Genomic DNA, 16175 nt, shown 5'->3' with positions numbered 1-16175 from the left:
TCAGGCGGATACTATGCTAGGTACTCCACATGTATTGCAACTTTTTTTTTTTTTTTTTTTTTTTTTTGGTGCTGGGGATCAAACCCAGGGCCTTGTACATGCAAGGCAAGCACTCTATCTACTGAGCTATCTCCCCAGCCCTGAATTGCAATTTTAAATCATTCGAACTACACTGTAAGGTTAATATTCCAATTTCTTCTTTACATATGAGGAAAATGGAATCCAGAGAAGTTTGGTAACTTGTCCAAAGTTGTAGCTAGCATAGGTAGAGCAGGAATTTAAGTTTTGCATCTCTGTGATCTCTCAAAGTTTAGTTTTTTCCACATCTCTCATTTAAAATTCACTTTTTATCAGGATGACTGATTACAGTGACTTTTTAGTTGTTGTTGTTTTCAGAAACTGAAGTTTAAATAAGTATTATTTACTTTTATACTGAGTTTATAGCTTAGTGTTAGAGTGCTTTTCCAGTATACACAAGGCTGTGGGTTTGGTCTACAGTACTGGGAAAACAAAAAGTAAATTTAAGCTCTCAGTTGCTACAATTATAATCAGATGCTGGGGAGAGCCATGTTTTTTAAATTTAAAATTCCCATTTCTTTTGGTTTTTATCATTTGTTTAGAATCATTTACCTTAATATTTAAATTCTTTGAGTTAACATAAAAAATAATAATGATGTTTTGCAAGACTTCTAACTTTTTAATATGTTCTCCTGCCCACTAACTTATTTTTCGAATATTAGAATAAAAGACATAATTGAAAATAACAACAAATTCCCTTTCCATAAGTAAATGTCAGAAATATGGATTAAAAGTTTAGTGACACTGGGCGCAGTGGCGCATTCCTATAATCTCAGTGGCTCAGGAGGATTGTGGGTTCAAAGCTAACCTCAGCAATGGTGAGGTGCTAAGCAACTCATTGAGATCTTGTCTGTAAATAAAATACAAAATTGGGCTGGGGATGTGGCTCAGTGATTGAGTGCCCCTGAGTTCAATCTTTAGTAACAAAACAAAACAAAAAGTTTAGAGGCAAATTGAACCACTACTTGTTTTCTTTTCCATATTGTCATGTGTCATGTTGTTTTACTAATGTGGTGTAATAGTGGTATGATGCTGTCATCACTTTATTGTGAAACTTTTTTTTTTAGCTGACATCTGAAATGTTTGAAGCAGATCTTGAGAAGGCATTGTTGCTAAGTAAATTAGAATATGAAGAGCACAAAAAGGTATTTGTTTACTTATTGATATTTTAAAAGTTTTAAGTGATTGAGACTAGGACTGTCCTTTCTGAATTTTATATAAAAGTTTTGTGTGGGAATATAACTGTGCTAGGGATATATCTCAGTGGTAGAATACTTGCCTAGTGCCTATGAGAACCCTGGGTTTGATCTCCAGAATTTCAAAAAAATAAAATAAAATTAGATAAAGATTATCCAAATTGTCATCATTGTAACAATATTATCAAGAACTTTTAATAATGGAGTTACTCTTCAGGTTTTGAGAGAATGTAAACCTGTGGGCTAAGCTTTCTCTAATGATTTGGAATGTTGAAGAGTTCTTCCAACCAAGGTGAAGGGAAGAGAGGGAATAAAATTCACAACAGATAATTTAATTTTAAATGAACATAAAATATAGGTACATGTAGGGAGTCTGGGGGTTTGTAGCTTGATGACAGAGATTCAATCTCCAGCACCCCCCCAAAAAAAGTTTAAGTAAAAATAAGAACTACAGTACTCCAGTCATTCATTAAGATACTTTTGCCAGAGATACACTGCTGTTAGCTAAAGTAAGTGGGAGATAATTTCTGACATATTGGCCTTGTAAACTCAGTGTTTATCACTGAGGTTTATTTATTAGGTTGTGTGCTGAAATGGATCTTATGACTGTAGAAACATTTTAAATAAAAAGTAGTGTTGGTTTCCAGTTTCTGTATTTAAATTGAGCATTGATTATCTTCATATCATTTAGCGTTCTAGTCTTTAACATTTATTGGGATTTTGTTGGTTCATTAAATTAATTCAACTTGCAGTTACTCATTGGTTGATCATAAATGGGTCCTGGTCATGTTTAGGTCTTTTTGGCCATGTTATTGTACATTAACAACTTTATCCAAGATGAAAGGAAGAAAGGAATTAAAATTCACGGCAGATGATTTTTCTGCTTAATCAAAGTTTAATGGAAAAGGTTAAAAGTTGCTAGTAAAGTGACCTTTGTATAGTATATGTGTTAGTTTCATTTTCCATATCTCTTTTCCTGTTATTTCAAATAATAGAGAATTATTATAACCCTTATTGTTACCTGTTCACATATAATAATCAGTAACTAAAAAATGGATACAGCTCACTTTTATTGTGATTCAATCATTTAAATGTTTCTTTCAGGTTATACTGAAAAAATCTTCCTGTATTGCTCCTTAGGACATAAAACTATCAGATAGAATATCACCATATAATTATGATTTGTCTGGTTTAGATAAATGTTGAGTTTCTAAACATGGAAGGATTAGCTATATTCTTAGAGGAGGTGCCAACACAGTAAATGGTGTTGGCATTCTCAGGGAAGGTGTCGCAACAGCAGCTACATTTTTAGGAGGGTTAGATAAAGAAGCCATTGAAGTCAGAAATGTATTGAGAAAACCAAGATGTGGTTGAAAGAAAAAAAGCCTTTTGGATTAGTGGTTAAGAGGAAGTTGACCTTAATTTTAAAGAAAAACAGAAGCTAGATTTCAGTGGTGTGAGAATGTACTGTCTTAAATTTGGTTCTGAATGGAAAGAGGTTATAGATAAAGGTAAAATATTTTTGTTTCTTTTGTAATGTAAGTTGTGAGAGGTTGAGCATATAAATAGGTCTTTTATAAAATTTACACAATTTGATCAAGTTTTGATTTTTCAAATCTGCTTCTTATCTTTAAAATAAAACTTTAAGAAACTCATTACTTATTGGCCAGTTGATTTTATAATTTATAAACCAAACAATTATTATTGGTAATTCTTTCTAGGAGTACGAAAATGCTGAGAATTCTTCAACTCAGCCAAAAGTTATGAATAAAAAGGATAAAAGAAAGAATCATCAGGGAAAAGACAAGCCTCTCACAGTATCACTAAAAGATTTTCAATCTGAAGGTAATATATATACAATATCTGTTATGCTAGAACCATAATTATCTTTTCCTACTTAAGTTGTAAGTACTAATTTTTATAAAAATTATTGTTTTCTAATGTATCATTTAAAATGTAAACCTGCTTCTTAGTCTGTTTTGTGTTTTTATATTAGAATACCTGAGATTGGATAATTTATAACAGACATAAATTTATTGATTCAGTTTTGGAGGCAAGGAAGTTCAGTATCAAGGTGCCAGCATTTACAAGGACCTTCTTGCAGCATTGTCATGTGGAAGAAGGCAAGAACCCGAGAGAGCAGGAAGGGGCCAAACACACTTTTATAACAAGGCATCATTTCTATTTTGTGAGGGTGGAGCCCTCATGGCTGAATCACCTCTTAATACTGTTTCAATGAAAATAAAATTTCAGGGCTGGGGAGATAGCTCAGTCGGTAAAGTGCTTGCCTTGCAAGCACAAGGCCCTGGGTTTGATCCCCAGCACTGCAAAAAAAAAATAAATAAATAAAATTTCAGAATACATTTTGAAGAGGACAGACAAACCATAGCAATATGTTTAGAAAATAAACTTTTTGGGGATTAGGATAATTTAAAATCAACCATTAAAACTTTATAAAACTCAGTAAATACTTATCTTTTTGTATTTTTGAATTTTGTCACTATTCTAAAACTTTCCAAAAATAAAAATTGGCATTTGCAGTTTCAGTGACCTTAAAATATATTATTGTTCATATATATAAACTGAAATGACCAAACATTTCAACCATTATTGATCAACCTCTTCACATTATCTGGAATTGCCCCTTAGAAAATAAAATACAAATATTGGAATGAAACTTATTTCCAGAAAACTGTTTATAACATCATTTGTATTCATTATCAAACAGTGATAGAGGGAATTATATTCTCCATTAAACTTTTGAAGACAGATCACAAAGCACATCCTTTTTTTTTAAATATATATATATTTAAGATATAAATATATATAAAATATATATATTATATATATAATATAAATATATATATATAAATTTTAGTGTACATGGATACAGTACCTTTATTTTATTTATTTATTTTATGTGGTATACTGAGGATCGAACCCAGGGCCTCACACAGTGAGGTTAGTACTCCACCACTGAGCCACAACCCCAGCCCATGCACATAATTTCTAATATGGGAAATACCTTACCTTGTGCTGTACAATACGGTAACCACTATTCATGTGTGCCATTTTAAATATAAATTAATTTAAAAGTGTAGCTCCTGAGTTACATTACCCACATTTCAAATGCTCAATAGCATTTGTGACTAGTAGCTTCCATATTTTCCCAACTGTAGATAATTACCATCATCACAGAAAATTTGAACAGTGCTTGGGTATATAATAGAATAGTTGCTGACCATATGAGTGGCTACAGAATGATTTGTTTCATTCACAAGAATTCAGCCTTAATATTTTGAACAGTTCTATGAGTATAAATGCTACTATAGGAATAATTTAAAAAAATAAAAATGAAAGATCTAAACACTGTTTTCAAAGCAAGCCTTTCTGTGAAACTAGTAATGAATTTAGAGGATTATTTTGCTTGCTTTTGAGGCTCAAGAGTTTTTCCTATAGTCTGCCTCTGAGTAATTTGCTTTACTTCAGGGTTAAAGGAACACACATGCGGGGCTAGGGATATAGCTCAGTTGTTAGAGTGCTTGCCTAGCATGCACAAGGCCCTGGGTTCAATCCCCAGCACCACCCAAAAAAAAAAAAAGTGCATCTTCAGAGCACCCATGCTTGTTAAAATAAAATGTCTTTTTTTTTTTTTTTTTTTTTTTTGTCGTGCTGGGGATCGAACCCAGGGCCTTGTGCTTGCGAGGTGAGCACTCTGCCAACTGAGCTATCTCCCCAGCCCAAAATGTCTTATTTATTAGTAAGAAAGATTTCATATAAGAAATATATTTCACTAAAAATTAGCAGAAATATGAAAAGAATTATTTAAAACTCCTCATTTATTTTACATGTGTTTGATTTCTTAAATAGTATATACATTTATTAGCTACATTGGGAAAACCATCAGTAAAAGGGAAGGTATGCAGTATTTATAAGTCATGGTTATCACAGTTGTGATTTTTCCTCTGACTCTGGTATCATATTGTATGTTAAGTAAAATAGGCCAAAATAATGACCATGTGGCCTACCAGGATTTGGTAATTTAATGTGAACCTTATGATTTTGGCATTTACTGTGTTTATAGACTATTTTGATGGAAAGATGTTTTAGAGACCTGTACCATCTTTCATATTTTTGGTCAAAAGAAAGCTATTAAGTTATTTTTAGTCCTTGAGAATGTAAAGTTTCTGCTGTACACAAAAAGCTTTATTATTAGATATCCTGATCATTTCCAATTTAAATAAGAGTACTAGCTCCCTGCTTGTACTTCAGATGCAACCTGTATCTGTGTATATTCCTTTATGTCTTTCTTTCCTTACCTGTTCTTAGTAATTCCTTTCCTGAAATGCATTGTTTCTGAGTCAATGACTTACTTCATCTAAATATGTTTTTTATGAGCTCATTTTTATATTCTATGAATTTATATCAGTATTTAGAGTTTTATTCTTAGTACTATCAAGTAATGATGATGTGTATTTTTAAAATAGCTTACATTTTAAAGGATAAAAATTGCTGCCATACTCTGTTTCATTCAACAAAGGAAATCTAATTTATTTTTACAGTTACGGTACTCTTAAGTTGATATTGAACATTTGTGTCTCCTCAACTTTCTCCCTCCTGAAATTTTATGAAACCATGAAACCAAATAACTGAATTATGAAACTCACTAAAATTTAATACTGTCCCTTGGTGTGGGTGGCATTTAACTAAGATACAAGATCCCGGTCCCTAAGCTGAGCAAATTAGTAATTATGTCCTGAATTTTAACATCTTAGACCTAGAAAAGTAAATCCAATATGAGTCCTAGATAACCCTTTTTAATTTTTAGTTTTAGTTATATGCTAAAACATTTTATATGTTAATTCCCTTTAATGAAGTTTCATTTTTTTTTTTCATTTACAGATCATATTAGTAAAAAGACTGAGGTAAGTTTGGAACCATCTTATATTCTAGAAAACACTGTTGATTTTAAGAATTACAGTTTAAACATTTAGGAGTCAGTCTTGTTTGAGACATAGCTGTTTAAAGGATAATCCATAGGTTTGTTTTGATTGAACCCATTAGGTTTTGGCATTTTAAGGATAGAAAATATAGGATAAAAATACTATTTGCATGAAGTATAACAACATTTGGGTTTATTATCCTAATTTGTGTGTGTGTGTGTGTGTGTGTTGAAAGTATGTGCACATGGGCCAAAAGACTGCCATGTGTATTCCAAACTTAAAAGTCAAAGGAAAAGCGTCTATGTTTTAATCTGTATGAAAATCCTATCCTGGGACACCATATCTCAGATATTTTGAGAATTATGGAAATTGTGAGTTGAACTGATTTCTATAGATACCTATGGGTAAGAATAGTCTGATTATATGCTTTTCCACCTTTCATCATTGAAGAGTAATATTGCCTACATACTTTCCTAGTGTTATAGGTCCCTTTCTTTTAAGATTCTATTGCTGCCTCTACAAACCTTTTAGAATTGAGAGATGTTATAAAATATCCTCTTCTGTTGAGGAAGATAGTAATAAAATATTATAGTTCTTTTGGTTTCTTAAAGTAATAATTTCCAAGTTTCATTATTCTTCTGTTATATATGCTTTATTGTTAGTGATTTCGGTGATTAATTTTTTTTCATGGTCAGATTTCACTTTAGAATATTCTGTATATTTTGTGTCTGACCTTTTTGTTTTGTTTTGTTTTGTTTCAGGCATTTGCTTGCCAGATTAGGAAAATTTAATCCATTGCTTAAAACCACATCTGGGGCTAGGGATGTAGCTCAGTGGTATCATACTTGCCCGTGTTCAGTCCTCCATACTACCATAAAAAAAGAAAACCACATCTAAATAATTGACTATTAATAATTTAGTTTGTAACTATACCTGCAAACACAAACCTGATTTGTTGTTAAAACAGATGATTGAAATTCTTTTTGAAGTTATTTACCCACTGATACTATTTCTTAGATTAAAATTTAAATAACCACATAGTTAGATTGTATATTAAATCTGTGTTCAAAAGTAGAAATGGTTTTAGAACCGTTCAACTTATAAATTTCAATTTACTTTTACCCATTGAGCAATTTGGGAGATAGTTTTAATTCTATAAGCTGTTCCATACTTGATTTTTCTTCTTTTATGATATGAAAGATAAACAAAAATGCAGACCAGCAGGATCTTATCTATTTAATATGTTCAAGATGAGTTGTATTTAAACAAGCATCTATATGGGGAATCATATATTTTGCCCTGCATTATTTTAGAACTGTGTCCTATCCTCAGTTATTAAATTTCATATGTAATAAAATTCATTATGAAGAATCCTTATGATTTACAAGTTTTGTATTTTATTTTTTTTTTATTGTAAACAAATGGGATACATGTTGTTTCTCTGTACATGGAGTAAAGGCATACCATTTGTGTAATCTTAAATTTACATGGGGTAATGTTGTTTGATTCATTCTGTTATTTTTTTCCTTCCCCCCTACCCCTCCCACCCCTCTTTTCCCTCTATACAGTCCTTCCTTCCTCCATTCTTGCCACCCTCCTTAACCCTAACCCTAAACCTAACCCTAACCCTAATGCTAACCCCCACCCCTTATATGTCATCATCTGCTTATCAGCGAGATCATTCGTCCTTTGGTTTTTTTGAGATTGGCTTATCTCACTTAGCATGATATTAAGTTTTGTATTTTAAAATGTAGTCTGTAACTTATTTCCTACATAACTATTTTAAGAAATTAGTCAAAAGAATATGTAATTCACTTCATATTTTAATGCTTGTTAAAAGCACGTCACCTTTATGTTCTTTTTCTATTAGTGATATTACATGTTGAGTGCCCCTTACCTAAAATACTTGGAACCAAAAATTTGTTTCTGGTATTGGAGTTTAAAATATTTGCATAGACTTTTTCCTAATCTGAAAACATTAAGTGTTCCAAATTGGATGGAACATTTTGGATTTCAGATTTTTGGATTAGGAATTCTCAACCTGTACTCAATTTTTGGGACTTAAATGTTACAGTGATTTCACCTTTGCTCTAGGAATTTAGAAGAACTTCATCTCCCCCACGCCAGAAAATCCAAAAAAGAAGACTGAAAATATTTGTTTGAACTCTAAGATGAAATATTTTTTGTTCCTATAAATGTACTAATCGTTGTTACATTATATTCTGAATAATTTTAATATTATGTATAATATTTATAAAATTATATGTTATATAATATAATGTTATTATATATTATATTAATGTTATATTATAATGTTATATAATTTTATAAATATTATATATTATATAATGTTTTAATTATTTCTATCCCTGGTATGTTACTTATATCAGGAGATTTTTTTCATCATTACTCTAAAGTACCTAACCTTTTGTTAGAATAATATTCTTACCTACTACCCCTTGTTAATCAGGTATTTATTTGGGTAAAATTCAAATCACTTTTTTATTTTTTGATAGGTGATTTAGGGATACTTGAACTGAATGTACTGAATGGGGTAGAGTTAGTGTTTCTTCATTAAATATTCAGGAGATGTTGACAACCAGTGGTCCACCCGTGTCCTTTGCTACAGTATAATTAAGAATATCTCAAGAGAATTCTAGTCAAGCAGAATTAATAACAGAATAGTTGCTTATACAGATCTCTTTACAAAACCTCAAAGAATCATGACTTTTAAGAAATGTTATTTGATTCTTAAAAGTTTTTTTATCTTAATTTTTCAAAATCTTAATATGTTTTAAAATTCTGGTCTTGCTGTGAAAGGTATCTCATAGTCAGTCCTTTCTCTTCAGACTCACTTTAATCTGACCTTTCTGGCTCCAGTCTTAGTATAGTTGTATAACTTCAGAAATTTTAGTGATCATGAAGTCTTAAAGTCTAAAGTAAGGTCTTCAGTATTCTTGAATAGACTGTCTGTGGAAGAATACCCAAGAAATTATAAGAGTGGTTACCAAATGAGGTGGGGATGGGGAGGTCCTGGGACAGGGATAGGAGAAAAGGCTTTTCAAAGTATAAGTTTTTGAATTTTTATCATGTCTGTGTTATAAATTTTTTATTAAAAATTAAAAGGACTGGATGACGGGAAGTGCTAAGGAACAAAATCAATCATGTGTGACTTCATAACCTGTTTTCTTCTGATTGTACTGTGCTTCCACTATGGTTGATTACATGAGTTTGAATAAGTTATTTATTTTAGATTCTGGTATATTATGAAAAATAATGTTGGATCTGTTAATTTTCTTAAGTTATGATAATTCATCTTTATATAATTAAATAATAGAGAAAGATGCAGAAAAGTAAAATGGTTAATTAACTTGACTGTTAGTTATAGCTACCAAAATCCTAGTAATGTAGGCTATCAGACTTTAAAAGCATATGTATTTAAACTGGCTTTTAAATATCTCACCTAAAATCTGGCTCTACATAAATTTCAAGCCATGTCTTAGTCTTCATAGGCTGAGTTTATTTTTGTTCCCATTAGCTCTCTGGTTTTGAGTAACAGAAGGCCAATTCAATCCAGCATAAGCAAAAAATACATACATAAAAATGCTCATTTGGTTCCTATAACCAAGTCATAAAAGAATAGGGTGCCTCATAATTGACTGGATCCAGATATTCCAACAGTTTTAGAACTCTCCATTTCACTCACTACTCTCAATTACTTTGTCTCAGGACAGATCATATGAGTATGTGAGAATCTCAGGATTATATCTTTATAGTGTTTCTTTTAAGCTGTTATCTTTTTTTTAAGTTGTAGATGGGCACAGTACCTTTACTTATTTTTATGTGGTGCTAAGGATTGAACTCAGTGCCTCACATGTGCTAGGCAAGTACTCTACTGCTGAGCTACAACCCTAGCTCTGTTAATTAGTTCTTGAGACAGATTCAAATTGTTTTTTTAAGTAGATGAAGGAGGCATGAGTGTTTCCTAGGGAGTATATTTTCTATCAAATTAAGGGTTGTAGAATGTTTATTTTTATGATATTAAAACTGATTAGTGGCTCTAATACCAATCTTCAATAAAAGGAATCAGGACTCAGAGAAATGACTGCTTTTAGGACTTTGACAGGGGATATATAAAATGAACCTGGAGCATCTTGTAGTACAACAAAGTGAGAAAGTGCTCAAAAAAACAAAAGATTGATCGATGCCTGCATCCTCCAAAAAAAAAAAAAAAAAAAAAAAATTGGGGGCATGTCAGAAGGACAGTAGGAGCCACTAAAATAACTCCAATGGTCAGAGCTGAGATAATTTGAGAAACAAAGGAAATAACATATTAAGTATAAGGTATATATTTATGAATCAGTAGTAAGTGATTGAATAAATAAATGTGAGAAAAGAGACAAATCTACACACAAAAATTCCAAATAGTTTATGTAGATATTCTCCTTCCAGTAGATGGAACTTAATAACCTCCCATATCCCCTTGAGTGTGGGCTTTGCTTAGTGGCTTGATTCCAATGGTTAGGTTATGGAAAGGAGGGAAAGTAACTTTACACTGGGGAATTCTGGTAAACACATTCTTGACCAGGTGATAGGTGTTAATGTTATTAGTCATGTTGATAGCATATACCCTTGATATGATATAATAACACCCCACCTCTGTGATATTCCTCAAAACCTAAAACTCCAGGCTAACCATGAGAAAACATCTGACAAACCCAAATCTGTGTACATTCTATGACCAGTATGAACCAAATCCTCAAAACCATCAAAGTCATCGAAAACAAAGTTGAGAAACTACTGTGGAAAAAGGAATCTAAGGACACATGACATCTAGATTTAGTATGGTATCAGGATGGGATCCTAGAATAGAAAAAGAGCATTAGGGGAAAACTAGTGAAGTCTAAATAAAGTATGAAGTCTACTTATAATAATGTACCAATTTTGGTTCCTTAATTGTAACAAATGTACCATAATAATGTAAGATGTTAACAATGGGAAAACCAGTAAGGAGTATGGGGGAACCCCCTGTATTATCTTTGCAACTTTTCTGTAAGTCTGTTTTAAAATAAAAAGTTAATTTAAATAATCAGTGGGGTTCAAATGTTATCAGCCATTATAAAACTTCTCATCAACCTTTAAGTCAATGTTTTTAGCAGTTATTAGTGATTATTTTCTTGATTCATTATTTCCTTAGAGCTTATTCTCCTTTAAATTTTTACTTTAAGAATAAATGCATTGGGGCTGGAGTTGTGGCTCAGTGGTAGAGCACTTGCCTGGCATGTGTGAGGCCCTGGGTTTGATTCTCAGAACCACATATAAGTAAATAAAAAGATCCATTGACAACTACAAAAAAATATTTTTTAAAAGAATATATGCATGTAGTAAGTGGTAGAGGAGGGTTTTCAATGAAAACCAGTCTTCCATCTTAGCCCTTGCCCTTCCTGTACTACTTTTTTTTTTTTTTTTTTTTGAACTAGGCTTGAACCCAGAAGTAGTGTACCACTGAATTACATTCCCAGCCCTTTTTTATTTTTATTTTTCTATTTTGAGATAGGCTCTCACTAAGTTGCTTAGGGCCTTGCTATGTTGCTAAAACTGTCCTGGAACTTGTGATCTTCCTACCTGAGCCTCCCAAGTTGCTGGTATTATATAAATGTTCCACTATACCTGGCAGCTCCTAAACTACTTTTAAAAATCCCTTTTGTATTTTCAAGATTGACTCTTTTTGCCAAGCACACAAAAGTATTGAGTTTTTCTGAACAGACTGTATTTTTTCATACTACTTTACCTCCCATGTATTCTTTCTGCTCTATTTTTCTTTATCTGGCTAACTTGACCAGAGAGTCACTGACCAGAGAACACCATCTTGCTTTAGAAATTAGCAATAGGGTCACATTTTCCTGGAAGCTTTCCCCAGTCGTGATCTTATTTAGCTGCCCTGCACAGCCTGTTTAAGAGCACTAAACTCCTTATCATTTTTTTTCCCATAGCTTTATTAAGGTAAAATTAAAGTACAATAAAATGCACCTATTTGAAGTATGTACTTTGATCAGTTTTGACATGTGTATAACCAATACAATCAATATAAAAAACATTTCCATTACTTTTTTTAATTTGAAATCATGCAGACTATTTCCTGCATAATTTAATACATTAGAAATCAATCACCTTAAGATAGATAGAACCCCACCCCCACATGTCAACTATTTCAAAATTAAATGGCACACTTATACGTATCTCAAAGGTCAAGGAAGAAAGCACAAGAAAACTTAAGTGTTTTGAATTAAGTGATAATAAAAGCTTAAAATATCAGGATCTCTGGGATAAAACATACGCAGATGAACATTTATAACTTAAAGTACTTGTATCAGAAAGAAGCTAGAATAACAAGTTATTTTCAAATTATGCAGTAGGAAGGAAAAAATAAGAGTATGAGCAGAAATATATGAGAAGAAATAATACAGCTAAAATTTGATAAAAAATAAGTCTAATCAAGAAAAAAGCAAGAACACAAAAATTAATATCAATAGAAAGGAGCTATCAACATAACCCTACAGATGCTAAAAAATATATTAAGGTAATATTACAATTGTATGCCAACATATGTGATAGCTTACCTAACATTGTCTATATTAGAGAAGGATACATATGCTCCTGAGAAGAAAGTGCATTCAGTCATTGATGGATGAAATATTCTGTATGTGTCCATTAAGTCTAAATTATCAATTGTATTTTTTACCTCTATAGTTTCTTTATTTAGTTTTGTTTGGAGGATCTATCCAGTGGTGATAGAGGCATGTTAAAGTTAGCCAATATTATTGTGTTGTGTTCTGTTTGATTTTTTAAATTGAGAAGGGTTTGTTTGATGTACATAGATGCTCCATTGTTTAAGGCATAAATATTTGCGATTGTTATGTCTTGCTGATATATAATTCCCTTAAGCAGTATAAAATGGCTTTTGTCCCTTCTGATTAACTTTGGCTTAAAATTCACTTTATCTGACATGAGTATAGAAACCCCTACTTGTTTACACAATCCATGTTAGTGAGATTTTTTTCCCCCCATCCTTTCATCTTCAGTCTGTGGATGTCTTTGCTCATGAGGTGAGTTTCTTGGAGACAGCATATTGTTGGGTCTTGGTTTTTAATCCAGTCTGCCAGCCTGTGTCTTTTGATTGATGAGTTTAGACCGTTTAATGTTCAAGGTTGTTATTGAGATAGGATTTGTATTCCCAGTCATTTGGGTTTATTTTTAGTTTTTAATTTGAATTAGTTTCTCCTTTGATTGACTATTCCTTTAGTATAGTTCTTCCCTTTGCTGGTTTTCATTGTTTTTTTTTTTCCCATTTAATCTTCATGGAATATTTTGTTGAGAATGTTGTGAAATACAGACTTTCTACTTGCAAATTCTTTTAACTTTTGTTTGTCATGGAAGGTTTTTATTTCATCTTCAAATCTGAAGCTTAATTTTGCTGGGTATAGGAATCTTGGTTGGCATGCATTTTCTTTCTTGATATATATTTTTCTAGGACCTCCTGGCTTTAAGGGTCTGGGTTGAGAAATCAGCTGAGATCCAAATTGGTTTCCCCTATATGTTATCTGATATTTTTCTTTCCCAGCCTTTAAAATTCTACCCTTATTCTGTGTTTTAGGCATTTTCATTATAATGTGCCTTGGTATGAGTCTGTTATAATTTTGTACATTTGGGGTCCTGTAAGCCTCTTGTATTTGATTTTCCATTTCATTCTTGGGATTTGGGAAATTTTCTGATATTATTTCATTGAAAAGATTGTGCATTTCTTTGGTTTGTATCTCTGTACCTTCATCTTTCCCAGTAAATCTTAAATTTGGTCTTTTCATGTTACCCCATAGTTCTTGGAAGTTCTCTGTTTTCAAGATTATATATTTTGTCTTCATTGCCTGAGGTTTTGTCTTCCAAGTGGTCTAGTCTGATAGTGATGTCTTCTGTTGAATTTTTAATTTAGTTTATTGTTTGCTTCATTTCAAGGATTTCTGCTTTTTTCTTTTCAGAATCTCTGCCTCTTTATTGAAGTGATCTTTCACTTTTTGTGTTTTCTCTCTGATTTCTTTCCTTATACCATCCTTCATGTCACAGATCAGTTTAACCATGTACATTCTAAACTCCTCTGGCATTTCTTCCACTGTGTTGTTGATGGATTCTGTTATTGGAGTATCTTGATTTGTTTGGGGGCAATTTGTACCCTTGGGTTTTCATGTTGTTTGTGTGTCTACCCACCTAACAGTCTGGATCTGAGGCAGTAGAGTTTCTACCTCACTGTTAGGGGGAAATAATAACAACAACCAATGCAAAGAATATACAGCATTAAATCAAATAGTTCCTATTATGATGTCTAAGTGTTAATTATCCCAATAAACAAATTTTATGATCAGTTTCTGCTTATAATAAAAACAAGTTTTCAAAAGGGTTTATAATTGCAAATGGGGGACAGGGAGAGAACAGAAGTGATGATTATGAGGGAGGAGGAGAGAAGTAAAACAGGGAGAGTGAAAGAAAGAACAATAGAGACTGTTAGCAGAAGAGAAACAGGAGAAAAAAATATGTATGTAAGTAAAAATTTAAAAAAATTTAAAATAAAAATAAAAGAATAAAAAAAAAAACTAAAATATACTCATCAACATCCTAGTTCACAAAATAATCCATGAAAATAACTGGCTTCAACAGTGCTAGAAATGAGAAAAAACACAAATATGAATATGTATAAATGTTCATGTACCATTAAGGTCATCATTAAACAGAAAAAGAATTAAAAAAAAAAGATCTTGATGAAAAGTTAAATTCTTTCCATGGGGGTTCAAAAGATTGTTTGTCTTCTCAGCAGTTTTAGGTGGAGTCATCTGGAGCATGATGCTTCACCCTCTGGATTGCTGGAGTGAGAGAGATAATCCCGAAGGCAGAATTCCTGGAGGCAGAATTTAGGCTTGGGTGGGCTCCAGGCTCTTTGCTGAATGCCAGTTGGTCTGAAGATTTAAAATCAGTGCACCTCCAGGGCCCAGTACTTGCTGGTCCATGCTGGAAGACTATACCCCAGGGATCTCCCCTGGGTTCCACTCACATGGTATGGGACCCAATTCTTAGTCCCCTGTATCACCTTCAGATCCTATGTTTCAGGTTCAGTCTCCAAACAATCTCTCCTGCCTCTGCCCTTCTGAGTTCCCAGCCAGACATGTCTCTCCCAGCTGTCCTGCAAGCAGTTGGATTGGAGGGGGAGGGGTAGAGCCAGGTCGGTTTCCACGACCAGTTGTCCCCTGTGTAAAACCTCTCTCCACATTTGATTTTCTCCTGGTCACTTAAGCACACTCTGTGTTGTGCAGTGTGTGCTTAATGAGCCTGTTCTACCTATGTCCTGTGTGGGGAGGGAATGGTTAACAGTCAGAGATGTGGACTGACTGCAAAATAAAAACTATGAAAGTAGTATATAAAGACAAAAAGTCAAGAATTATATGTATTTTCAAAGAAGGGGAATGACAGGTTAAGCAAACCTGATGGGTTTGACCCTAACAAAGATAAAACTCTGCAAATGCTTTATTTATAGTAGGGGGTCAACAAGGAAGCTCTTTCAGGAAAAACAGGATAAGAGTGGAGAAAACAGGTTGTGTGCTGCTTGGCAGGTTATACCTATCTTCCGGTGGCAGTTTTCAATCCTAGGTCCATGAGCTAAGGCAAGGGCACCAACATGATCTGGACTTTCTCCATCAGGGAAATTTCACCCAGGACGTCCCAGAAAAGCAGCTTCCCTGCCTCATGTTGGCTCAGACAAACCTATAATTTTATATATGGCTCCCAACAGGCCTGTATTTCAGGACAAACTCAGGTTTCTCAGGAATCGTCTCCCTCAGCTGCTGACCTCCATACAGCAGCTGCAAAATGGTTCTTTCCTTTGTTGTTCTTATGCCACCTGGAGGGATGTCCGCTT

The 16175-nt window shown here is 32.9% G+C and overlaps 1 protein-coding gene across 3 annotated transcripts in view; it reads left to right on the top strand.

Moving 5' to 3' along the window:
* Positions 1-16175, top strand: part of Gkap1 (G kinase anchoring protein 1) — a 57867-nt gene that overhangs the window by 18138 nt on the left and 23554 nt on the right. For all 3 annotated transcript variants that reach the window (XM_047525208.1, XM_047525207.1, XM_047525206.1), the window contains exons 5-7: positions 1146-1223; positions 2996-3119; positions 6177-6199. In XM_047525208.1, coding sequence (XP_047381164.1) covers positions 1146-1223; positions 2996-3119; positions 6177-6199 — 225 coding nt within the window. The remainder of the gene's footprint in view (positions 1-1145; positions 1224-2995; positions 3120-6176; positions 6200-16175) is intronic.

This window comes from Sciurus carolinensis, chromosome 14 (assembly GCF_902686445.1).
Source record: "Sciurus carolinensis chromosome 14, mSciCar1.2, whole genome shotgun sequence".
Lineage (NCBI taxonomy): Eukaryota > Metazoa > Chordata > Mammalia > Rodentia > Sciuridae > Sciurus > Sciurus carolinensis.
Note: the sequence above shows the minus strand (reverse complement) of the source record. Positions and strands in the feature narration are given on the sequence as shown.